The 25,373-nt window shown below is 46.8% G+C and overlaps 4 protein-coding genes across 7 annotated transcripts; 3 read left to right on the forward strand and 1 right to left on the reverse strand.

Moving 5' to 3' along the window:
* Window positions 1-478: 478 nt before the first annotated feature.
* LOC146756475 (uncharacterized) lies at window positions 479-2,870 on the reverse strand. Its single transcript, XM_085524477.1, has one exon. The coding sequence runs from the start codon at window positions 2,100-2,102 to the stop codon at window positions 615-617; it is 1,488 nt and encodes a 495-aa protein (XP_085380603.1). The 5' UTR covers window positions 2,103-2,870; the 3' UTR covers window positions 479-614.
* LOC146756476 (uncharacterized) lies at window positions 2,862-6,477 on the forward strand. Its single transcript, XM_085524475.1, has 2 exons — window positions 2,862-3,739; window positions 4,158-6,477. Exons 1-2 carry the CDS (start codon window positions 3,647-3,649, stop codon window positions 5,823-5,825), a joined length of 1,761 nt encoding a protein of 586 aa, XP_085380601.1. The 5' UTR covers window positions 2,862-3,646; the 3' UTR covers window positions 5,826-6,477.
* An 8,197-nt stretch (window positions 6,478-14,674) lies between these two features.
* LOC146756477 (titin-like) lies at window positions 14,675-21,548 on the forward strand. Of its 4 annotated transcripts, XR_014937461.1 has the most exons (7): window positions 14,707-15,024; window positions 16,301-16,391; window positions 17,109-17,223; window positions 18,517-18,685; window positions 19,309-19,403; window positions 20,301-20,570; window positions 21,288-21,548. XR_014937461.1 is itself a non-coding variant. In XM_085524507.1 (5 exons), the coding sequence occupies exons 1-3, from the start codon at window positions 16,251-16,253 to the stop codon at window positions 19,398-19,400; spliced, it is 402 nt and encodes a 133-aa protein (XP_085380633.1). In that variant the 5' UTR covers window positions 15,736-16,250; the 3' UTR covers window positions 19,401-19,403; window positions 20,301-20,570; window positions 21,288-21,548. The 4 variants fall into 4 exon arrangements, 1 of the variants encoding a protein (XP_085380633.1); XR_014937460.1 differs by having other exon boundaries at window positions 14,675-15,024; window positions 16,301-17,223; XR_014937462.1 differs by lacking the exon at window positions 17,109-17,223 and having other exon boundaries at window positions 14,725-15,024.
* A 143-nt stretch (window positions 21,549-21,691) lies between these two features.
* LOC146756478 (obscurin-like) lies at window positions 21,692-25,090 on the forward strand. Its single transcript, XM_085524479.1, has 4 exons — window positions 21,692-22,031; window positions 23,018-23,284; window positions 23,920-24,189; window positions 24,827-25,090. Exons 1-4 carry the CDS (start codon window positions 21,719-21,721, stop codon window positions 24,955-24,957), a joined length of 981 nt encoding a protein of 326 aa, XP_085380605.1. The 5' UTR covers window positions 21,692-21,718; the 3' UTR covers window positions 24,958-25,090.
* The last annotated feature ends 283 nt before the right edge of the window (window positions 25,091-25,373 follow it).

Here is a 25,373-nt window from a genome sequence, read left to right on the forward strand (position 1 = left end):
TAGGAGTATTATATGGACTAATAATGGGTCTCAATATCCCTTCATCAATAAAATACTGAATTTGTTTCTTTAAACTAGGTAATGCTTCTGTCGCAATCGGGTACTGTTTAATTGAGGGCGGTGGTCCAGCTTTTGTCTTGATTACCACTGGTTTTGCAGATTTCAAAAATCCTATATCCTTACTACTATGACTCCACAAACCGGAGGGTATGTCTTTTAAGTCATCTGGAATTTCAATTTTCTGTTTCTGTTCTCTTTCTACAGCTAGTACATTCCCCAAAAAGTAAAGTTTCATCCCTTTTGAATTCAAATCTAATTTAGTGCCTAGTTCTCGGAGGACATCTCTTCCTAATAGGGATATTGGAGAAGTGGGTGAAATAACAAACTGTGCCCATGTCATCCGTCCTGACAAGGTTACAGGCAGTGGTTTACTCAAGTATTTCTCTTCTACCCCTAAAACTCCCTTGATAGTAACAGTTTCTAGTGATTTTTCAGGCAAATCAAAATTTAACAAACTTAAAGTTGCTCCTGTATCTACTAAGAATGTAACTTCTAGCCCATCTACTTCTGCGATTACATGACCTTCTGGACTCAGAGTAACAGCCATCCTCCTGTTATTGCGAGTGAGTTCGTCGCAAGCCTCCCACTCCTGAATCTATATGAGGCCCAGATGCGTCTGTCACCAGATAACCCTGGGGGGTTAGAAAAGGTCGAGGTCTGAGGGGGCATTCTCGCTGCATATGTCCAAAATCTCCACACCAATAACATACAATTTCTCCACCAATCTGGGGTGGAAATCCTCGTCTCCTTCCCCGATTTCCTCTACCTCTGCCTCTAGCATTTTGCCACCTATTCTGTTGAGCTGACTGAGTAATCGCAGCTGCCAAAAAAGCCATATCTTCTCGTTTTTCCTGCCTCTCACGTTTCCTCTCGGTCTCTCTCTCTCGTTCCTGTCGCTTTCGCTCCTCATCCTTCTCTTTTTGCATTTTCTCCTGTCTCTCCTGATCTCGCCCATTGTATACAAACGTAGCAACAGATAATATTTTTTGCAACCCCTCTGCCTGCCATCCCGGCATATGTTTCTTAAAATACTTATTAATATCGGGTGCAGCCTGATTTACAAACACACTAATTGCAAGCGGCTCTTGAAAAGTCTGCTCTGTCATACCCCCATACTTAAGTAAAACAGAACGAAGTCTATGCCAATAATCACTGGGATGTTCATCCAACCGTTGCTGACATTCCTGTACTTTGGACCAATTAGTAACCCGCTCGACACACTGGCGTACAGCCTCTAGCAAACCCTGTGTAGCCGTTCTCCAAGCCTGAAGCTCATCCTGTCTAACAATATTCCATTTCGGATCAGCTATGGGCCATACAGGTCTTCCTGGATTAGTATTTGATAACTCTCTATCCTTAGCCATGATCTTCTCTCTCTCTTCTACAGTAAATAATTCCTGTAACAGAGTCTGTATGTCCTCCCAATTAGGTTTATAATCTCTGAAAATACTAGACAACATCTTAGCATATTTTTCCGCATCCTCCCATAAACGCGGCATTTTCTCTTGCCATAGCATCAAATCTCCCGGTTTCCAAGGCTGATGTACTGCTGCTGCTAATAGAGGTGGTACATCAGGGCCGGTATCAGGACCAACCCTCAGATTAGAATGAAATTCAATAGTCATCGGATACTGCCCCACTTCTTTATTATTTCCATCTTTTTCCCGATCAGAATTATACCCACCCTGATGTAATTCATCAAAATATGCTAATAATTCAGTTTTGCTAGTAGCCTTCCCCAACTTAATTTGATTTCTTTTATCAGCCCAATTTATCCACACATATAAATAATCCATTTGATAAGGATTTCTATCTTGGAGTATTCGCCGCATGGTAGCAAGACGTTTATCATCAAACGTCCCCTCAGGTGGCCATACTTCGTCGGGACCAGCCCCACGAACCCGGGTTAAGAATGGCCAGTCATCCTGACACAGAGTGATCACTCGCTTCTTTTTTAACCCCACAACACCTTCAATCTTACTCCAGTTACACAAAATTTCCTCTAAGGGTGAACCCTTAATTATAGACGGCGATCCCCCCATAACTATTCTCCAAATAGAAATCCAAGGTCCAGTGAGAATTGCAGCCACTCTGTAATGAGGAAAATAAACCGCAGAAAAATAGAACCCCAAACCCCCCAAAAATAAGAAGCCTCGGGGACTCGAACCCCAAAAATAGGACTCGAACCCTTAAAAGAGTGGATGCACTTCCCCCTGGATATAATAAAAAATTTAGGCACTTACCCCAATCAACGCCTAGAGTCCCATCTGGGGTGCCAAACTGTTGCAGAAAGGAACCAGGTCGAGACTCGAACTCGTGGGTACTCCAGTGTTGATTTTATTAACAAGCTCAGTGCTCAGGTGAAACATGCATACAGAGCTTGGGTCACTCCTAGTGAATGACCCTTAAGCTTTACAAACGTCCTATATTTATATGATTAGGTAAACATTACATCATTTATGTTATTCATTTCTCGTGATTAATCAATACATCTTCAGTCCTTCTTTCTCGTGTTTCATCCTAGGCCCAGGCTTCATGCTTCACGTGTTACTCTTCTTTTGAACTTGTCCAGAAATTCATTATCTTCTTTCATCCGAGCCATCCGGGCTAGACCAGTCCATTCCATCTGTCTTATGGTTAAACTATACATTTTAACTGATTAACTACTAAATAGCAATGTCAGCACTATTATTGTCTACCTCTGCTGTTTCATAACTTCACAATACTCTAACACCCCTACATGGGTCATGGTTCAGGGCTATACAGGGGATACTTGAGTAGCATATTGGTTGAGAAATTTACCATTTTTCCTAACATAAAGAAATATAAAACTTTGCTGCCCTTTCCTTCTCTCTCTGGTGTAGTTCATTTTGTAACAAGTAGAGTTGGCAACAGCGCCGTTCTCAAGCAAAACTATTTTAGAATCCAGCAAGTTACTTCTTTCACTGACTTGGCATGGTTCGGCTATAGAGATGAATATAGCCCGCACAGTGAATGGCTTGTACAATACCTCTTCATCTGCACCACTATGTGAGCTCATCCTGTGCAGCAGGAGAAGAACAGATGGGAGCTGGAGGTGCTGCAGGCCCAGCTGGAGGGCGAGCGGCTCCACTGCCAGGAGCTGCAGCGCCGCTGGGCTGCCGAGAGATGTGAACTGCAGAAGGCGGCAGAGCGGGAGCGGCAGCTGCTGACCGACCAACTGCGCTGTGCCTGGGAGAAGCAGCAGGCCCAGGAAGAGCAGCAGCTGAAGGAGTGGGAGCAGCGGCAGCGGGTGACGGGGACCCGTCAGCTGCTGCTCTGGAAGGAGGCCGAGCTGCGCGCGACAAAGGAGCTGCTGCAGCGTGATTGCGATGCAGCCCTGCGCCAGGCTCGGGAGCTGCAGCAGCAGCTGGCCAAGGTGCTGAGGAACCCCCCCAGCAGCGAGGCGGCCCATGCCCAGCTGCAGGACGTCCTCAGCAAGCTGCGCTGGGAGACGAATGGTGAGCAGCCCGCCTGCATCCGCCACCTCCAGCATCAGCTGGAGCTGGAGAGGAGGCTCTTCACCTATTACATCGTGGGGAGCTGGGCAGATGTGCTCCGTAACGCAATGTCCTGCTCCCAAGAAAAGGAGGGAGCTCTGCACTGCCACCGTGCAGAGCAGGGCTCCAGTCGACTTGCCGTGAAGGACGCTCACGTCCAGGTAAGATGACACACTGAGAGAGTGGGGATTGTTCAGCCTGGGGAGGGGAGGCTCTGGAGAAACCACAGAGCGGCCCTCCAGTGCCTGAAGGAGAACTGGGGAAAGCTGGAGATGTACTGGTTGTAAGGGAGGGTAGTGATACAACAAAGGACAGTGCCCTGAAAGTAGAAGAGGGGAGATCTGGATGAGATATAAGAAGACAGGACACCATGAGGGGGCAGAGGCACTGGCACAGGCTGCCCAGAGAGGCTGTGGTTGCCACACGCCTGGCAATGCCCCAGGCCAGGCTGGACGCACCTTTGGGCAACCTGACCTAGTGGAAGTTGTCCCTGCCCTTGGCATGGGCTTGGAACGGGAGAGTCTTGAAGGCCCCTTCCTACACAAACCATTCTGTTATTCTATGATTTTCTGGTTCTAGGTGCCAGAGACAGCCAAGGAAGACCTGGGGATCCCGGGCAGCCGGCCCTCTCCCCGCCGGGGCCCGGCACAGCCCCCCGCCTGCCCTGCGCAGCGGGAGGAGAAGAGGCAGGAGCTGAAGGCACTGCAGGCCCAGCTGGAGGGCGAGCGGCTCCGCTCCCAGGAGCTGCAGCGCCGCTGCGCTGCTGAGAGACGTGAGCGGCAGGAGGCGGCAGAGCGGGAGCGGCAGCTGCTGGCCGACAAACTGCGCTCCAAGTGGGAGCGGGTGCGGGTGTCAAAGCTGCAGCGCCTGCGGGAGCAGAACCTGAGGCAGTGGCAAGCAGAGATCTGCCAACTGCTGCAGGAGAAGGAGGCCCAGCTGCACCAGATGCAGGAGCTGCTGCAGAAGCGGCGCAACGACACCATCCGCCAGGCATGGCAAATGCAGCGGCAGCTGGCGGAGGCGCTGCTGAGGAGCGACAGCAGCAGAGCAGACCACAGAATGCAGCAGGAAGTCCAGCGGCAGCTCTGCTGGAAGTCCCGTGCAGAGCAGGCCGTGGAGAGCAAGCGCCTCCAGTGTGAGCTGCAGGAGCAGAGAAGACGCTTCCTGCAGTACATCCTGGAGCACGTGGAGGGGCAGCCACGCGTCTTCTTCAACAGGGCCAGGGCCTGCCATCGGGCTGTAGCAGAGGTGGGTGTTCAGGCTACAGAACAACAAGAGGCCTGCCCACCTGAGCGCAGGGAGCAGCAGGAGCAGAACACCCATCTGCTGAGTAAGCTGAAGGAGCTGCAGAGACGGTGCAGCCTCCTTGAAGAGAAGAGCAGAAGCTCTCAGCAGATATGGGAGGAGGTGGAGTGGCTCAAGGACAAGACGCGTACGCTCTGCCTCCGTACCCAGCAGCTGCTGGAAATAGTCTGGCAGCTCAAGGAGGCCTCTTCCGCATCCAAAGACACCACAGAGAAGGCAGAGGAGGTCAACCAGCTGCAGGGACAGCATTTGGAAAAGGAGGCTGCAGAGCAACAAGAGGCCTGCCCACCTGAGCACAGAGAGCAGCAGGAGCAGAACACCCACCTGCTGAGGAAGCTAAAGGAGCTGCATAGACAGTGCAGCCTCCTTGGAGAGAAGTGCTGCCTGCTGAGGAGCAGAAGCTCTCAGCAGATGTGGGAGGAGGTCGAGCGGCTCAAGGACAAGATGCGTACGCTCTGCCTCCGTACCCAGCAGCTGCTGGAAATAGTCCAGCACCTCAAGGAGGCCTCTTCCACATCCAAAGAGGCCACAGAGAAGGCAGAGGACATCAACCAGCTGCAGGGACAGCATCTGGAAAAGGAGAATGAGACGGCCAAGGAAGACCCGGAGTTCCCAGGCAGCACAAGCAGCAAGCTGCTGGAGCAGTGCAGCTACCTCCAACAAGCCCTGAGCAACCTGGAGAGTCACTGCCAGGCCCTGAAGGCCCAGAACCACCTGCTGAGAGACCTCCAGCAGGCTGACATCAAGCTTGGAGTGCTCAGCAAGAGTCTGGAGGAAAAATGCACACAGCTCCAGGAGATGGGGAAAAAGCTGAGGCCACACAGAAATCCCAAACAGGAATGCCCCAATCCCCAGGAAAAGCCGAGGGAGTCAAAAGAGTGGCCAGTGGCAGTCTGCATCTACATTTTCGCAGACCATCACCACCAAAACGAAGATTCTTAGCTCGTCACAGCTACAAAATCCTTATGAGGGCCCTAATGAGGACCCAGAAAACGAGCTTCCACTGACACCTGGACAATACGTTTACATCTGTGGAGACATGGATGAGGATGGCTGGTTTCTGGGAGAGCTGACGGATGGCACAAGAGGACTGGTCCCTTCCAATCTGGTGGAAGAAGTTTCAGACGATGACCTGGATATCACCGTGCCTCCAGGGCTTCGTGATCTCCTGCTGGATACCGATGATGAAGAGAGACCAGGCAGCAGGAGCAGGGGCAGAAAGCGATGGTCACCATCCAGAAATCTGTGTCCGTGTGTTGGCTCAGCCTGGGGGACGCCGAGATTCCTCTCCATAAGACAGCAACATCCCATCAAGATTCCACCTTTCTGGATGAAGGCTACCTCATGCTCCACTTGACGTTCAAGTGGAGTGTGGTCCATCAGCAGGAAGGCCTTAAAAATTCATCCCTTGTAAGACTGAGAATTTATTACACTGGACTGGAATAAAACAACAAAAAACAACAAAAACGCCAAAACAACTTTAAAAAATTTGTATATTGTATATTATTTATATATATTATATATTATAATATATGATTATATAATATATATATTATAATATACATAATATACATTATATACATAATATATATAATATAATAAACAAAATAATAAATTATATAATATATATTATATATATTATAATATTAAAAAAATTCTAATAAAAATAACCGAACCCAAAAAGTGTGTCCAGTCTTCTTGTTTTTAGACAGTCTGCTTTTGTAAACGTACAAGGAAAGGTAGAGGCTGAGGAAAGCCTCCAAAGTCTTTCTCAAGCGCTCTACCTACAAGTATTAGAATCAAGAGAGAAAGGAATCATCACTGCTTGCCTCTGTTCTTTGGGACACCTGAAGTACCTTGGAAGGCCACACTTCCTGAGCCCTACAGACAGTCTGTCCCAAAGCAGCTGTTTGATCATTTCCATTGGGTGACAATGCATAGTGCTTGCATCGTCTGCAGGCACAGACTCAGATGCAAATCCACATCCTTAACTGTAGGTCCGTACATCCTTTATATACATGCTCTAGCTCCTACTTGAAATTTTCTGTCTGTCCCTATATGTCAGCAGGGCAATTAGCAAGTCTCCTTCACGTCTAGACACCAACTGCCCATACAAGTGCGTGTGATAATGCACGCGGCTGCCGCCAGCACTCTGTGTAAAGAGAAACTGTCAGAGAGCTGCACATCAGGGAGGGGTTCCTTGGTCTCAGCCTCTGCTTGCTTTTCTGGCTGGCTGTGAGGGACGCTCACAACCAGGTGAGACAGTGGAGATCTCTGGGAGATAGGACAGTTACATTCCTTGGAGCCAGATGTGAGTTCTTCATTCTTGAGAGTTGAATTCTCTTCTGGTGACACAGCCGGTGAGACACAGACAGAGGTACGCCAGTGGACTGTTTGTTCTTGCCCACTTGTGTGTATGCACATGGCTGTGAGCAAGGCTGTGCACATCTTCATGCACAAATGAGCGTGCACGGAGCCGTGGACAGTGCTGGGGTTGCACACATGTGAGTGTGCATGGGTGAGTCCATTAGTGCACGCATGTGGGAGGGTGTGCAAGGATGAGGTGGTACGTGTGTGTGTGTGTGTGCAAGGATGGGGTGGTACGTGTGTGTGTGTGTGTGTGTGCAAGGATGGGGTGGTACGTGTGTGTGTGTGTGTGTGTGTATGTGTGCAGGGATGGGGTGGTACGTGTGTGTGTGTGTGTGTGTGTGCAGGGATGGGGTGGTACATGTGTGTGTGTGTGTGTGTGAGTGCAGGGATGGGGTGGTATGTGTGTGTGTGTGTGTGTGTGCAGGGATGGGGTGGTACGTGTGTGTGTGTGTGTGTGTGTGTGTGTGTGCAAGGAAGGGGTGGTACATGTGTGTGTGTGTGTGTGTGCAGGGATGGGGTGGTACGTGTGTGTGTGTGTGTGTGTGAGTGCAGGGAGAGAGTGGTATGTGTGTGTGTGTGTGTGTGTGTGTGTGTGTGAGTGCAGGGAGAGGGTGGTATGTGTGTGTGTGTGTGTGTGTGTGTGCTCGCAGGGATGGGTTGATACGTGTGTGTGTGTGTGTGTGTGTGTGCAGGGATGGGGTGATACATGTGTGTGTGTGTGTGTGCAGGGATGGGGTGGAATGTGTGTGTGTGTGTGTGTGTGCAAGGATGGGGTGGTACGTGTGTGTGTGTGAGTGCAGGGATGGGGTGGTACGTGTGTATGTGTGTGTGTGTGTGTGTGTGCAAGGATGGGGTGGTATGTGTGTGTGTGTGTGTGTGCAAGGATGGGGTGGTATGTGTGTGTGTGTGTGTGTATGTGTGCAGGGATGGGGTGGTACATGTGTGTGTGTGTGTGTGTGAGTGCAGGGATGGGGTGGTATGTGTGTGTGTGTGTGTGTGTGTGCAGGGATGGGGTGGTACATGTGTGTGTGTGTGTGTGTGAGTGCAGGGATGGGGTGGTATGTGTGTGTGTGTGTGTGTGAGTGCAGGGATGGGGTGGTATGTGTGTGTGTGTGTGTGTGCAGGGATGGGGTGGTACGTGTGTGTGTGTGTGTGTGTGTGCAAGGAAGGGGTGGTACTTGTGTGTGTGTGTGTGTGCAGGGATGGGGTGGTACGTGTGTGTGTGTGTGTGTGTGTGTGTGCAGGGATGGGGTGGAACGTGTGTGTGTGTGTGTGTGTGTGCAGGGATGGGGTGGTACGTGTGTGTGTGTGTGTGTGTGTGTGCAAGGATGGGGTGGTATGTGTGTGTGTGTGTGTGTGTGTGTGTGTGCAAGGATGGGGTGGTACGTGTGTGTGTGTGTGTGTGTGTGTGTGCAGGGATGGGGTGGAACGTGTGTGTGTGTGTGTGTGAGTGCAGGGATGGGGTGGTACGTGTGTGTGTGTGTGTGTGTGTGTGTGCAGGGATGGGGTGGTACATGTGTGTGTGTGTGTGTGAGTGCAGGGATGGGGTGGTACGTGTGTGTGTGTGTGTGTGTGTGTGCAGGGATGGGGTGGTACGTGTGTGTGTGTGTGTGTGTGTGTGTGTGTGTGTGTGCAGGGATGGGGTGGAACGTGTGTGTGTGTGTGTGTGTGTGTGTGCAGGGATGGGGTGGAACGTGTGTGTGTGTGTGTGTGTGTGTGTGTGTGTGCAGGGATGGGGTGGTACGTGTGTGTGTGTGTGTGTGTGTGTGTGTGTGTGTGTGTGCAGGGATGGGGTGGTGGCCATTTGCACGAGCACAGAGGTGTGCAAAGCGGTGGGCGATTGCTCCGTTGAAGCAAGAAGCAAGCGTGACAGTGCTCCAGTTGTAAGGAAGTGCATTGCTGGAACAGGGCAGAGCTGAGCCTGCAACTGCAGCCTCCTTTGCACAGCCCAGCTCTCAGAGGGTGAGACAGTTGTGCTTCCTGAGCAGCTCAGGGACGTTGTGGACAGAAGCAGCCGAGTCCAAAGTTCCTGGTGTGAAGTGCTCCGAACATCGGGCTCTCTGGGCGAGCTCCCGGCTGACAGCACTGCTCCCCTCTGCCCTCGCCCGGGCCTGCTGGGAGCTGCAGGGCCTGCTGGGAGCTGCAGGCCCCGCAGGAACTACCACTCCCAGGATGCTGTGCGGCAGCACCGGGCGCCGCCATGACAGTGCTGTGTGCAGTGCTGTGCAGGGCTGGGCCTGTGGGCTCAGGGCACCGGGTGCTCCTTCCCTGAGCCTGCCAGGAGGTAAGGCACCGTGAGGGTGGTTTGGGGGAGACCAAAAGACGTAGAGAGGACGTAGGTGGGACATGGAGGTGAGATAGATGGGGCATGAACTGGATCTAGAGAGAGGGGTGAGAAGGCAAGGTGGATATCCGACAGGTGGGGACAGGGGCCTGTACAGGTCAAGGGCCAAGTCCAGCTCTGCAAGCACAGCAACATGTCGGGGACGCCGGGCTGTGGCTGGGGATGGAGCAGAGCAAGATGGAGAAAGGGGGGAACATTCAGGGAGCGAAGAAATCTCCAAGTGGGGCTTTCTCCATAGCTCAGCCTGCAGCGCAGCCACACAACCTAGGCAGGCCTCAGACTGGGATCCTGCTGCTGGGTGCTGCAGGGTGCAGCCTGGCTCAGTCCTCTCTGCACCTGGGGACTGATGGCTGTGTCTGGGATGGCAGTGAGCCTCCTCCACTCCAGGCTGAGCCACTCAGCTCTCCCAGAATTCCCGTCCATCCCCCTTTCTCATCCCTCCATTCCCACGCAGAACTGACTGAGGAGGGGAGGGATGGGTCCAATGGTGGTGGCAGATCTGGGACACTGCCCTTTCTGCTGCCCTTTCACATTGCCCTGAAGGTGGGCCCGGGGGCCTGGGGAGGTGGGCTTTGTAACTGAAGGAGCGGCTGCAGGCAGGCAGAAATATGGCAAAGACATGTAATCATTGAACGTAGCAAACAGTCAAGAAATGACAGTATTCCCAACCATTTCCCACCCTAACAATCCTTTCTGATCCCACCCTCTAAAACTCCCACCCCCAATCAACTTCCCTCCCTCTGCCAAAAACCTCCCAGCCCCCTGTTGTAATCCAAGAAGAATGGCAGCAGCCATGGATCAAGAGAAGGACTTGACAGAGCAGCAGCTGTGGAGCAGGATAAAGAGCAAACCGTGTTGGTGGTGGATGCGACAGGCAGTGCCAGCAGGGCGTCCCCTGCTTCAAAGTGCACCTTTCCTCTCTCACCCACCACACATTCTCTCCTGCATTCAGGGTCTGAGGGATTTCTTCCAGTTTTACTCCATATCCGCATGGCCAGTGCGTGATACAGAGCCCAAGTGGAACACCTGCTTGGAAAATGAAATCAACTCTCCCATTCAGTTCTATGAGCGTGCGCCTTCCTCTCAAGTGATGCGTGGTCATATTTGAAAAATCCAAATTAGTTGGATATAAGAGAGGTAATAGCATCATAACCGAGCATTGCTAATACATTCAATGATTATCCCGCAGATTCCAGCACCATTGGTAACATCAGACCCCATTGGATTCACATCCAATCTATTAACATAGTAGAAGCACAAGATAACCTGGATAATGCCTAATAACTCTGGTTCCTGAGACAGTAGTTGGCAAACCTGAAGGCAAAAGGTCAGCGTGCTAGGACAAACAGCCAGACAGCAGTATGGTTAAATATGGCTGCGTCCATCGACTGCCCGAAAAGCCATGCTTTTATAGCAGACAGACGAGGGTGTTTAAAAACCACAGACACCAATTGGAGGAAAGCTACCGCAATAACAACCCCTGGTCAAAGATCCCCCTTGAAAGCCACAAGCTACTCATTCTTTTCCTAGAGGTGTCCTTGGTTCTCATGCTGTTTCTCCCTCCACAGCTGCTGCTCTGTGAAGCCCTTCTCTTGATGCATGGCTGCTGCTCTGTAAAATTCTTCTGGTATTACAATGACCCCCCAGATTCCCACCCCAATAATTCCTTCCTCCAAATTGCAACACTGAATTTCAGAGTGTAACATTATCAGAGTACAATTTCTCCCCCAGAATTGCCACTGCACCAAGTTCCTTCCTCATCTCCCTTTCTGCTCTTCTCGTCTGCGCGTCTTCCTTACTTTCATCCTGTCCTTTTTCTTCTGGTGATGGATATCTTCAGGCTGGAGGAGCTCTTGTCTTGCTGCAGCCACCCCAGCATCCCTTGCCAGCTGTGCTGTGCCCAAACTCATCCTCGCTGATCCATGCCAGCCGATCATCAATGTCTGCGATGTCCTCCGGGCTGCCTGCGCTTGTTGTCACTGCTGGAACAGCAGTCTGGAAAAGGCAATCTGGAAAAGTAAGTTCTTTGTACTTGAAAACTTCTCAGTTCTTTCTGATCTCGATATACAAAGTAGTTCCAAGTCCCTGTAGCTTTTGTGTTTTCTTTTGCAGAAGGATTCTGTGATTCTGTGTGATTCTGGATGATCTTTGAGATCCTTTTCAACCCAGGCCATTCTATGACTGTACAGTTCCATACTGGAACAAATATAAAATGCTAACTATGTAAAACATGGAGTAAAACCTGTGTGATTTGTCCACACCAGGAGGTGATTAGAAAACAATTTGTAAGCTACAAAGCTGCTTGCTGGAAAGGAAAAGAAAATAAAACTACAAGAATAAGGGAAAACATTTCTTCCTGAAAATAGGAAGAATAATGGACCTGCCATGAAATTTGGGTGAAGCTGCCTGATTTTATGAAGCTATTCACATTATTTTCTTGGTGCTGTGTTTCCCAAATGAGTGGTTTCTGGCTCTGCTTCAGCACCAGTCTGCATGTGAACATCAACTCTATTCACCATCTGGGAAGATTAGGACTTCCCTTCTCCCACCAGCACCACTGAATTACAGTTACTCAGTGGTTAAACAAAGGAATCCTTAAAGAAGGGTTTACAGCTGTCCTGTTATCTGAAGTGCTTGGGGCATTCTGATACTATTAAGCTCTATGTATTAACAAGTTAAAAATTAAAGGTAGGCATCTGATTGTTGTGACAGTTTCTAAGTTATTTGGAAAGCTGTACCACCCAACCACATCTATTTGATGGAGGTGACAAAGCTCAGTTTAATTTCTGACTGCTGTTTAAATTCTGAAGCTCGAGCTGGTTCCTGGAGCAGAAAAAGCTCGGAAGCTGTCCCTCCTACAAGCAGGCACCTCTGAGCAAAATATGACATCTCAGTTTCTGATGGTAAGGTCAGGAGATCTGATACCAGCGTCTAGCTTTCGGCTTCATGCTATGTTAGTGGGACCTTTGGCATCTAGCACTTAATGATCTTGAAGGTTTCTTCCAACCCAAGCCCTCCCATGATCCTATGATTCTGTGATTTCATTCAGGTTTATTAAGATGAGATGAGTTCTCCTAAATGTGCTGTTCTCCATATGATTATAATTGGAGTCTAGATGGGTGACTGAAACCAGACACCAAACTTTCTGATGGCCAAAATGAAATGAAATCAATCCTTTACTGTGTCAGTAGTCTGTAACTAGAGCCCATCAGGTAATTCCCAGCCTCCTGCCTGTATCAGTGGCTGCACACAGTGAAAAAGTCTGATGGGATTTTAACCTGTAAAATGTTCCAAAGCAACCAGAGGGTGAATATATTCACTATGCAAATACCTACAGGGATAAGCTTGTCATGTATGTCCTCAGGAAGCACAGTAGTTAATGGTGGGACTCAGTAGGTCATGCTGAAAGTTGAGTCTGCTGATCTTGAAGGTCTTTTCCAGCCTAAATGACCTTATGCTAATATTTCTGTATTTATTTCTGTTCAGCTCCCAGAAAACCTCCCACCCAGCCCCCAGTTGACCCCGTGGTGAAAAATAAAACAGAAACCTCAGTGACGCTGGCATGGTCCCCTCCGAAGATGCACCTCCCCATTCCAATCCATGGCTACATGTGGAACCCAATAAACTAACTGGCTTCACGTGGGTGAGGTGCCACGAGTCTCATGTCCCCGTCCCAGAGTTCACGGTGAGCAATCTGTCTGAAGAGGCTGATGATCAGTTCCGAGTGTCTGCAGTCAATGCGCATGGACAGAGCCCGTCTCTGGAATTCCCAGGGAGCGTGCACCTTGGTAAGAACAAAAACCCCAATGGAAATGGGTCAGTGTGTGCTGAGCAGCTGTGTTGGCTCCCTAAAGATGTTTCCTTTGACTTTAAGGATAGTAGTGCATTAACACACCAAAGGCTTTCCTTTATTCCTAGTTCTCCTATCTCATATCAACCTCCAGCTACCACTAAAGTGATACAAGTTATGTTTCTGTGACAGAGAGATGAATATCCTTATCTTTTGATATCTCACATGTGCAAGAGGCAGAACTTTCTGTAACAGACCTTAAGCACAGAAGTGCTTCTTCCAGCACTCATGCAAAGGGAGAAGTAGAAATGTACCTATGATTTAATCTTCCATCTCTAAATGAGATACCAGACTTGCATCTAAAGAGCATTAAGACAAACATGTTGTTCTTCCTCAGAACCAGTCCTGGCTGTGAAATCCCCCCTAACAGCTGGTGAAGCTGTACCTGGAGGGGATGCCATGTTTACTATTGACCTTACAACAACGTGTTGCGGCACTTGGTACCTCAATGGTAAAGTCTTACAGGAAAGTGAGACCTGCATCATCAAGAGAACCCAAACTACTCACAGCCTAATCATAAAGAACGTCACCAAGAACGATGATGGAGCAGAAGTGAAATTTGTTGCCAAAAATGTTGATGTCAGCACCAAGATGAGAGTGAGAGGTATTTGCTTTGATCCTTCTCCTTTCCTCTTACAGTCAATGCATAGTTGCTGTGATCTGATGATTAGAACTGGGGCTGCAGGCATTCACTGACTGTACCAAATACCTGAAATTGCATCCCATGGACTGACGTGAGTCCTGGTAATGACCTAAACATGATAGCACTGAGTGTAGGGTAAGCCAGTCTACCCAGCTGCTTGGTATCTGAACCAGATTGCTTCATGCCAGCTGATGAATGTCTGCAGTTCACAGCTCTTGGCCAGTGCATTCAGTCAGCAGGTTTACCACTGCATCACCATGGAGCAGTACTTTCAGCTCCAGGTTCAGACAGCCTTTCTGATTGCACTGGAATAGTTTAGAAGTAGGGGAGCAATCATTCCAATAATAACTCTTTCAATCAGATTTGCGTGACCAAATAGAACAAATAAACATTCATGATGGGAGGAGCTGTTTGTCATTGGGTGGAAACCTCTGCAGAAGCATGTTTAGAGCATTCTTAATCAGTAGAAGGAGATGTTTGGTTGATTTTTACTTACTAAATCCTGCAAGAAGACCAAATGAAATATCTTGAATTGCTCAGCACTGACACAATGATGAGTGCAGGAACAAAAGGTGATACTTTTTCAGAGATGTTGCAGCAAACATTGACCACGTTAGCCTGATATCAATTGAAATAACGAGGCCTTTGCTCCTGACAGGTGCTGCAGTGAGATTTACCAATAAGGGCAAAGATGTAGAAAAGATCTCCGCTCAGCTGCGTGAGGAAGCCAAACTGCAGGCTGAGCTTTCAGACACAGGTGCTACTGTGGAGTGGATGAAGGATGGGAAGGAGCTCAAGGCCAGTGAAAAATATGAACTGCACATTGTGGGGAAGAAACACACCCTGAAAATTCACAATGACTCAATGGATGATGCTGCAAGTTATCAGTGCATCTGTGAGGGGGATAAAATGCTCTATCAGCTTTCAGTGAAAGGTATGTGACAGTCTGGGCTGTCCTCTTCCAGCCCAGGGCCAGCAGACTGCATTCACCTGACTCCCCGACAGTCCAGCTGTTGTCAGACAGCATCTGGGGTGTTTTCAGTGGCTGTTTTGACTTGAACTGGCCAATCTGCTTTGTAGAACCATTTGATTTCTGTGTTCTGTCCTGTGATTCGTCCCTAAGATATAGAGGAAGTCAAGGGAAAGATAGGAAAAAGAGCATCCCAGCCTTCCTGCTCTTCTGTCAGGGTGGCCATGAGAGATGATGTCAACAGCTCTTTTTGTAGCAGTGATCCCAAACGTAGAAGAGACCTGTGAAGAGTCACAGGGATGTTTACTTAGCTGTCATTCCATGGTGGGCTTTTTCTTACACAGATGTAGAGAGAAACTGAACTTTCCCACGCAGGTCTCTGTTTTGCTTCAGGGTGTAGGTCTGATCTCTGAGATCCACACGCTTGGCCTTGATTGCAATAAATGAGAGCCCTTTGTTTGCTCCAGTGGAAGACTTTCCATTTCTGCAGTACCCTCTGCAGATGACACAAATGCAAATGAACCTTCTTCCCAGCAACAATTGCCTTTTTCTTTTTTACACTGAGTATGCATGAGGCTCTTCATCATATTCTCCTTGCTTGTCACACTTGTTGATCCATGGAGAAAAAACAAATCCCTAGAGTAGTGTATGCACTTTGACACTGGAGAGCTTACTTAATTGCTTCTTCTCAAAGACCAAACTCCAGAGAGGCATGGAGACAGCTCCAAACAGAATTGAATAATGGGACTAAATTTATGGAGAAAAGAACTTCCTGCCAAGGCTTGTCAGCTAGTCTTAATTTTGCTTTTCTTCTCTCTCTTTGTCATGTTAGCATAATATTTCATAATGGCAGGTCTGCCCCCAGAATTAACTGGCACAGGCTGCCCAGGGGTAACTATCACATGTTTATGTGTTTTGATGTTTCACAGTGGGTCTTAAGTAAAAGGAACTCAGGTTTTGGTTGCCTGCAGGTCAGATGTTCTTTTGGGTTCAATATGTTTGCATAGTGACTTGCAACCATGGGACTGGTGTTCAAGGACCCTCTTGGTTCCTTCAGTTCCTAGGTTCTTTCTTGCCTAGATTTGACACTTTGTTTCAACAGAATAGCTGATATTCTCTAGTGAAGGCTATTAGTTTGGGCACAAGTGGTAACCTAAACCTGTTCCAACCTGTGCATACAAAGCTGCAAGATGGTCTCATTTCAGTCCCTCAGTCAATACTTTTTCTTTTTTTCCCTCAGAGCCAAAACCTGTGTTTATAAACCAGTAGCAGGTGCTGAAAGAGGTGAGTGTCAGCTGTCCAGGCTCAACGTGGACGTCAAGTGGTTCAAGGTATGGCATGTAATGGTATTTTCCTTTCTGACTTCTCTGGAAATGAATGAGAGGCTTTAATTTCACTTCCAAGGGATGCGAGTCTGAGCTTTTGCTTGATAGCTTTTGCACTGCCCTCTTCTCTTTATGCTCTTTTACTTGCCCAGATCAGCACTCTTTGTTATTATGTCCTGAGTTCATTTATCAAGTTGAAATGGAAGTTTGTTTTGGGTTTCTTGTGAACTCCTGAGGTCTTGCTGCACAAAATATTGTTGGTTGGAGTACAGTCTTGAGCTTCAACTCTAACACAGAAATTCTCAGCCAGGATTTTGTAGCCTTGTTGTGAACTGGGTTTTTGGGTGAAATCTCAGTTTTCTTTGCACCTGACAGTGTGAGAATTTGCTCTGGCCCTTTGTGTACCTCCCCAGTGCTCAGCTGTTCCTTCCCTTACTTGAGGATAACGTCATTTATTCAAGGTGATGTCCAAACGGGCTTGTTAACAGTCCTCCGCAGTGCTTTAAGCTGTCATAGGTCAGCCAGAATTTCTGCATGTTCTATAGCCATTCCTACATGTTGAAAACACTGCACTGTGCTTAAGCTTCAGCATATGTTCCAGTAAGCACAGTTCCATTAATTCTAGGGGAGTGGGTGAATTAAGCATTGATCTGAAGGCTGCATTTGCTCAGTGCAGAGATGGAAGGACTAATGGAGATCTGACTTTGATATTTTCCCTTCTAGGATGGGAAGGAGCTCCGTCAAAGTAAAAAAGTGAGCATTACTTCCCAGGGAAATAAGAGAAGTCTCATTATTCACAAGTGGTGAACTCTCATTTTCTCTCTCAGTCTGCAACCAGGTTGGTTTGCTGTTTCAGTCCTGGCTGTTTTATGCAGGAACTCTGCTCCTGAGGTTAATCCAAGTTGTATCCAGGCCCTTCAGAAGGAAAGGGAAATAGTAGAACAGAAATAAGTTCTGATTCTGACATAAATAAGTGCAGACCTGGAGAGTTAAAAGGGATTGTGTGATGTTCAAGGGATTTTGAAGCAAAGATGTCCCCTAGGTAAGATTTGTGGCTGACATTCCCCATACATTGTGGGCACACAAGCTAAGGAGAGACTAGTGATGAGCATGCAGAGAAGCCAATGATTCAGACAGGTTTGTAGTGACACGACATTGTAGAGTTCTGTCTAGTTCTCCTTGGCATAGTTTGGAAAATAAAGATGAGGTGATTGGTGGTAACCAATATGGCTTCCTCAAATTCAAGCCATGCCTGACAAACTTGGTGGCCTTTCATGATGGAGTAACAGCATCAGTGGATAATGGGAGAGCAACTGACATCATCTACTTGGACTTGTGCAGAGCATTTGATCCCGTCCTGCATGACATCCTGGTCACCAAAGTGGAGAAAAATGGTTTTGATGGATGGACCAGTTGCAGGATAGGGAACTGTCTGGATGGTCACACTCAGAGAGCTGCAGTCAATAGCTCAGTGTCCAGGTGGAGGGTGGTGTTGGGACCAGTGTTCTTTAACATTTTTGTAGGCAACATGGCCAGTGGAATCAAATGCAGCCTCAGCAAGTTTGCAGATGACACCAAGCTGAGCGGTGCTGTTGATGTGCTAGAGGGAAGGGATGCTACCCAGAGGGACCTGGACAGGCTGGAGAGGTGGGCCCTTGGCAGCCTCATGAACTTGAGTGTGGCCAAGTACAAGGCCCTGCACCTGGGTCAGGGCAATGCCAAGCACAGGCACAGGCTTAGAGGAGAATGATTTGAGAGAAGCCTTGACCCTGAGGAGAAGAGTTGGTCTGGAGGGAGGTGTCCCTGCCTATAGCAGGGGGATTGGAACTAAATGACCTTAAAGATTCAGTCAGTTCTATTGTTTTTCTACCCTTAATTTTGCTTGGAAGGTTTTAGAATAAATTAGATTCTGGTTTCCATGAAGACTGTTTGCAGGGAGCTCCGTTGTAGCTAGTAAGTCTGTCTTTAAGTTCAAGGGCAATAATGCATTGACTGTGTTGAAGACAGAAAAGACTCAGGAATGGATGATGGTTTAGAATAAAACAAAATCCTACTTATTTTCTATGCAAATATGTGTAAGGAAAAGATGCTGCACTCAGTTCTGGAAATACCCTGACAAATATATCTCTAGTGCTTCACAGCTGGAGATATCAAGATTGTTAAAGCACTGGAAGATGTGGAAGTGAATGAATATGGGAGTGCATCTTTTGTCTGTGAGATTTCACTCGATGAGGTTCAGAGCCAGTGGTACAAAGAGGACAAGCTGAAGGCTGATGACAACATCAGAATGCGGCAAGATGGTAGGGTGTAAGAGGGGGATTTTTCTCCTGAGTGGGGGGTGGGTTGGAGATCAAGCATATAAGACATCTGAAATGAAGTGAAGATTGTTCAGAAGGGAGTTCCCCTTTTGTTTTGGGACTGAGGTTAGGGTGGAACAAGTGACAGGTGGGAAGCTTAGTGTGGGAAGTGTGATGCTATCCCACCATCCCACACTGCCAGGAGCAGGTAGGAAATGAGTGCAGTTCTTTCCAAAGTGGGGGTGACCAGGGCAGTCAGTTCACCTCTCCAAAGAGGTTTTGTCTGACAGTGAGTGTGATCCTTCTGTCTCAGGTACTTTAATGGTGACGGTGGCCGCATTCGGTCAGTCCTTGTAGAAGCCATGTTTAGATTCCGCTTTGGTGGGGATGTGGATGTGGGGGAATGGGTGGTTTCATTGACATGAGAGAACAGGCAGTGATGCTGTGAAACCAGATGGATGATGCTCAGCCTGGCCATGTGCCTCAGAGCTCTTTGCTCAAGGAAGCCAAGTGTAGTTGTGGGTTTGCTCTCAAGAGCACAGTTTGGTAGGGATGAGTTGGAGGTTGGACTAGATGACCTTAGTGGTCTTTTCCAGCCTTAGTGACTCTGTGGTTCTCTGCTTCAGGAAAGACCTACTCGCTGACTTATACACGTGTCCAAGTCAAGGATGCAGCAGAAATGAAATCTGTAGCAGAAAAAGTGCCCATCTTACAGTGAAAGGTACTTATGCTTCTGATGACGATTTTGCTTAAATTATCTTATGTTATAAACCAGCCAACAACTTTTGCTTTAATGTCAAGGAGGTTAAACACCACCAGAACCTTTCACAGAAATTAAAACTCCTACCTACCTACCTTTCTGCCCACAAAATATGCAGCTTCTCTTTTGGAATTTACTTTTGCTAAGTAAAACAGATTATTTTCTTAGGTGGTGGATTTTCTACCTCTAGACTTCAGATTTGTGTTTGAACGTTGAGGGATAAAAACATAGCTTGACTTTTTCTTCATTTTCTCTGTATGTTTGAAAAGAGCACAGGGTTTGTTTTTTTTTTAATATATACAATGCTAGGTATATATATGATGTTAAGTGTGATAAAGAAAAGGGAGACATTTGAGTTAGCACACTACTCAAGAGTTCAGTCCCCACCTTTGCCACTGTTACAATTATAAGGGCAAGAAAATCCTGGAAAATGAATTTCTCCTAAGTAGAGTCATTACATTTGAGCTACAGAGACCTTTACTAGGAGAAAACTTGTTGTTCAGAGCTAAGTTGCTGTATTTATCCAAAATAATTATCAACGTCCGTGTTTCATTGAACCTGTATTCCATTTCGTAATGCGAGGATTTTGATAGCGGTATGGGAAGGTCATGGTTTGATTTGGATGTTGGACTGGGAATCAGAAGATCTGGGCTCTCTTCAGGTTGTCAGTCTTATTGTCTGACTTCTTAACAACATTCCTTTCTTTCTATTATTTTTAATGACGTTTTAAGGCATTTTGTGCTGATAGGTGTAGTGTTCTTTTGCAGTAATGCTGACGTGAGTAAGTAGGGTGATAATGTAAGGGTATTTTACATTCCTTCTAAATCTCTGCTTTCTCTTGTTCCATCCTTCTTAAAGAGCAATCCATTAATCTAGTAAAGGAGCTGTGTGATGAGGATGTGACTGAGCCTGAAGAAGCCAAATTTGAATGCGAGATATCCATTCCTTCTGTGAAACCTCCCAAGTGGTATCTACGTGGGGAAGTCTTACAGGCTGGCAGAAACTTGATTATGCAGCAAGAAGGCACCATCCTCCAGCTGACCATACTGAAAACCACCACTGATATGACAGGCACCATTCAGTTCTCAATTGGCAAATCAAAATCCACAGCAACTCTGCTCGTCAGAGGTAACATATCCTGGCTTGGTTTACATCATGAAGATGAAGAATTAATTAACGTACAGCCTTCCTTCACTGGGGTCTTTGAAATATTGTGTGTGTGTCTGGAGGGTCTGCTCCATTTCCAGTTCAAAGTCGTTGGACACTAAATGAGACAGCTGCATCTCAGTAAAAGATCTGTTTGAATAGCTGTGATGTGCTTACTATTCAGATCTACAGAGCTGAGGTTTTGTCCTTGGCTATACCAAAGAGGTCAAATCAGGTGAAATTAATTGTATTTCAGAACTAGACAAGTTGAAGTTTGGTAGGACATAAGTTTGATGCCATTTCTCATTGATTTCATCTGAAAGAAACTTCCAGGCTTTTTGTCCGCTGTTGTCCCCAGCGTAAGATTATCCATTCACATCCTAAAGTACTTGTTATATTTTTAACTCTCTCTTATTTGAATAAAAGCCTCAACAATTTGGAGCAATTTAATAAGCACAGAACAAGAGCTGGACCTTGCATTTGGTAGATAATATACAGTATTACTTTATAGAAATGTAGTGAATGGCATTCCCTATAGACAATCGTTTTTTTTATCTTTAGTTCAAATAGTTCAATATTCAATAATAGTTCAAAAAACCATTGTGAACATGAGATTAATTGAAATGGAGCAGACGCAAGAGACTTTCCTCTTCTTCCAATTGTCCTCATCCTTTCTTCTCTTCCATCCCTGCTTTGCAGATTACCATATACAAATCACCAGGAAGCTGGAGGACAAGACAGCTTTGGAACGTCATTCTGTCATCCTATCCTGTGACTTCAGGCCTTCTCCAAAGGTTGTGAAATGGTTCAAGGGCCACACACTCATCAAGCCCTCTGAGAAGTACAAGATCAAGAGGGATAAGCATTCAGCAGAGCTCAAGATTCTGAAGCTGAAGCCCGATGATGCTGGTGTGTACAAGTGCAAGGCAGGAATTGCAGAGACTGAAACCACGCTGACAGCTGAAGGTAAGAGCAGGGGGGGCGGTCTCTTACATGTCCTATTTCACCTCAGATTTCTTTTCTTGAGGTTGATTTCTGCCGTTCTCTCCTGCTAACTTTATAAATGTATAATCTTCACTGAGAATACTACACAAAGATCGTCTAGTCCAACCATTCTACCACATCCCAGTATGATTTATAGTAACAGTGGTAACAGTTCACCTTGTTTCCCCACAGCCCGCAATGTAGAAGTAACGAAGCACTTGCAGGATGTAGAAATTGAAGAAGAGAGCTCTGCTGTCTTCTCCTGCGAGCTGTCCCATGATGACGAGGACATGGAATGGTTCCTGAATGGCAACCTCATTTACACCAACAATTACAAGGACATCAAGAACGTTGGCAATTGCTGCAAACTGACAATGAAGCAGGTTAAGCCTGAGGATGCTGGCACAGTGACAGTGAAGTCAGACAAGGTGTCAGAAAGCACGTGCCTGAAGGTGATAGGTGGGTCTGATCACACCCCTCCTGGATATAAGAGATGCTAAGGAGCCCCAGTTCATTCTATTGTGCAGCAGTCCTGCTTCTAAAGCTGACCTCTCTGGGGTGACAAGACATCAGGGGCTTTCTTCCAGTGGAAGGTTCCATTGCAGCAGATATCAACGAAGGAGGATGGTTTTGGTGTCCTGCCATAGCATTCCATTGCTTTTTATCATCATTTTCCTTAACACAAGAAGAGTTACAAGAGCAATTTCTTTTACTGCTTCAGTGCCATGCAGTGTCAATGCTGTTGTCTCCAAGTATTTATGACTGCAGGGAGAGCTCATTCAGTGTGTGTTTTGCCTCTGGGATGACTAATGACCAGGCTGTGAGTAACCTGATCTAGCTGTGAATGTCCCTGTTTATTGCAGGGGAGCTGGGCTAGATGGCCTTTAAGGGTCTCTTCCAATTCTAAGGATACTATGATTCTAATCTGATCTCCCCAGCAATTAAGCTCTTTTACTCTATGCACTCCAGAGTTTGAAGGATTTCATTTTTCTCCTTTCTTTTGCATTTGGTGGGTGTTTTTTCCCCATTATAAACATCTGATGTGTGAAATAGAAGATAGATAAAAGGAGTCAATAAAACAGGAAAATCAAAATTGTTCAGCAGCTCATCCTCTTAATCCTGAGGCCTGCTGTATGAGCTCTGCTGTACGTGAGGGCAATGCCGGCTCTCCAGCTTTAGAAGAGCTGCATCCCAATTACTTCATATGATATCAGTCCCACCCACCGGCAATGCAGGCTGTCCCTCCTGTTCCCTGTATTCTCCTACTGATTAGTTCAGAATTCCATAAAGTGCATTCAGTCAACACACATGAAACCGCTTTAGGTTCTATATTGGTGTCGTCAGTGCTGGTAAAGATTTATTTATCCCTCTTTAAAAATCTGAAAGCAACTGGAAATGTCTCAACTTCTGTATCACATTGTTCTGTTTTGCCCTTTTAATTGCAGAGAAGCCTGCTGTCTTCATGAAGTCCTTGGATGATGTTTTTGGTGAGGAGCGGGGTGTGATTAAATTGGAATGCGAAGTCTCTAAAGAGAAGGTCAAACCAGTGTGGAAGAAGGACGGTGTTGTGCTCCCTTCTGGCAACAAGTATGAGCTGGTACAGTCTGGGAAGACCCTATGTCCCCTTATCCATGACTTCGAGAAGTCAGATGCAGGTTTCTATACCTGTGATATTGTCCGTGATGTTGCCAAATCAAAGGTCGGCATTCAGGGTAAGTACTGTGGAAAGTAAAGGAGTGCTGAAAGCACATTCAGTGTCTTACACCTATTCCCCCACGAGCCTTAATAGTTTCTACAATAGAAGTGTATTACTGCAATTTAGCACAGTGATGTCTGGAAAATTCCCATTGCTTTTGATGTAAATGTATCTCATTTTACCATGAAAATCACCAAACACATCAAGAATGTCCTGGAAATATTTCCTTTCTAAACATCCCTAAAATGGAGAAATGGTTTGAACACCGGTAGGGGTAGGATGGTAACAAATTAGCTAATAGAAACATTTAATTTCTTGTCATAGGCAAAACCCTTTTTCTCACGCAGCATCCTAGAGTTGTCCTCTCTGTTAGGTTGTTCCCTCTGTAGCTCATTGAATCTTCATTCTGCTCCATGGACTGAGCTGCTCTAATTGTAGTTCTTCCAGAGCAAAGACAAGAGATTCACGTCTCTTTTTTTTTTTATAGCTTTCTGGTAATTCTGAGTGGAGAATGTCTTAGAGAATACATCAGTAAGGAATGCAGCCATGTTCTGCAAATCCTGAGTTAAAACACCAGTACTGCTACTCATGTCAGTCACAAATGCCTTTACTCCATATAAACCTCATACTAACCTATCTCTTACCTTCCAGAGCTGAATAGTGGCATTACCAAACGGCTGAAAAACACTGAAATCCAGGAGGGAGAAGATTGTACTTTTGAATGCATTCCGTCCCATGAAAGCATTGATGAGTTCAAGTGGACACTGAATGGAAGCAGAGTGGAAAGTGGTGGGCAATTTAAAGCTTCTAACGTGAGTCGGAAATATACTCTCCTTATCAAAAGTGTGACTCCTACTGACGCTGGGGAAGTCGTTTTTACTGCCCGTGGTCTAACCTCCAAAGCCTCTCTGTCTGTGAAAGGTAATGAGATGGGAGAGATTCTGGGGTCTGATTCCTTCAACTGTCTTCTGATAAGATTGTCATGAGAGCTAACTCATAATATGGTTAAAGTGAATAGCAACCTTCTACTTGAACCTCGAAGCACTGAGAATTTCTCTTAAAAATAAGTAAAAGGAGGAAACATTTTACACAAATGTGAGAACTACCCAAAGCACTGGGGTAGTGTTGGAAATGGGCATCTCACTACAGCTTGTTCCATTAACAGTAAATCAGGAATGATCTGTTGAGGGAACTGTGGGAGCAAATATCCTCTAAGTATAAGCTGAAGGGATGGCCTTCACATCATCTAGCTGTACAACAAATTCCTATCTAGAACATGTGCATCTGAGAGCATCATCCGAGGCTCCCAGTGTGATGAGTGGAGAGAAGAAAGAGGCAGTTTTCAGACATGGTTCATCATCCTCAATTGGGTAGATTTAAGAGAGAATAAATGCTGCCTGGAATTCTATTGTCTGTACTTTGCAGATTACTGCTGGCTGTAGGATGGCGTCTGTTGCAAGTGCCTCTCTAACTTATCTCCAGCATGTAGATGCATGTATTTTGAGAGAGGCATCCTACCCTAACTGTATGTTACTCAAAAAGCAATGTTTTCTTCCAGGAAAACCTACTGAGGTTTCAAAACAGCTGGAGGATAAGACAGCAGCAGCAGGACAGGACATCAGCCTGAGCTGTGAGCTGTCAAAACCGGATTTGAACATCAGGTGGTACAAGGATGGCAAAGCAATCTGAAAAAGCCATAAGTACGACTTGCAGCAGGAGGGAACTGGGGCCATTCTGATCATCCATGACTCTACTGCCAAGGACAGTGGGGAGTACCCCTGTGAGACAGAGGACTCCATAACAAAAGCCAGGGTCACTGTGCAAGGTGAGTTGAAAAGCACACTGGGGATGGCATGTAGAGAAGTCGAGGTAAATATCTGCAGCCTGTGGGTGATGTTTTTCTCTTCTCTTTCCTTGAGCAGGATCAATTCTTAGTTTTCAGAAAATATGATGGATTAAAATCTTTTCCTTAAAATAATCTGGAAACCGAATGATTCTCCAGTGTGATGTGGATCTGGGCAGCCTGGTCTAGTGGTTGGTGGCCCCTTGACAGGGGGTTTAAAACTAGATGCTCTTTGAGGTCCTTTTCTTCTCAGGCCACTCTA

The sequence above is a fragment of the Coturnix japonica genome, chromosome 27 (assembly GCF_054131305.1).
Source record: "Coturnix japonica strain WE chromosome 27, WE-NBRP24, whole genome shotgun sequence".
In the NCBI taxonomy this organism is placed as follows: domain Eukaryota; kingdom Metazoa; phylum Chordata; class Aves; order Galliformes; family Phasianidae; genus Coturnix; species Coturnix japonica.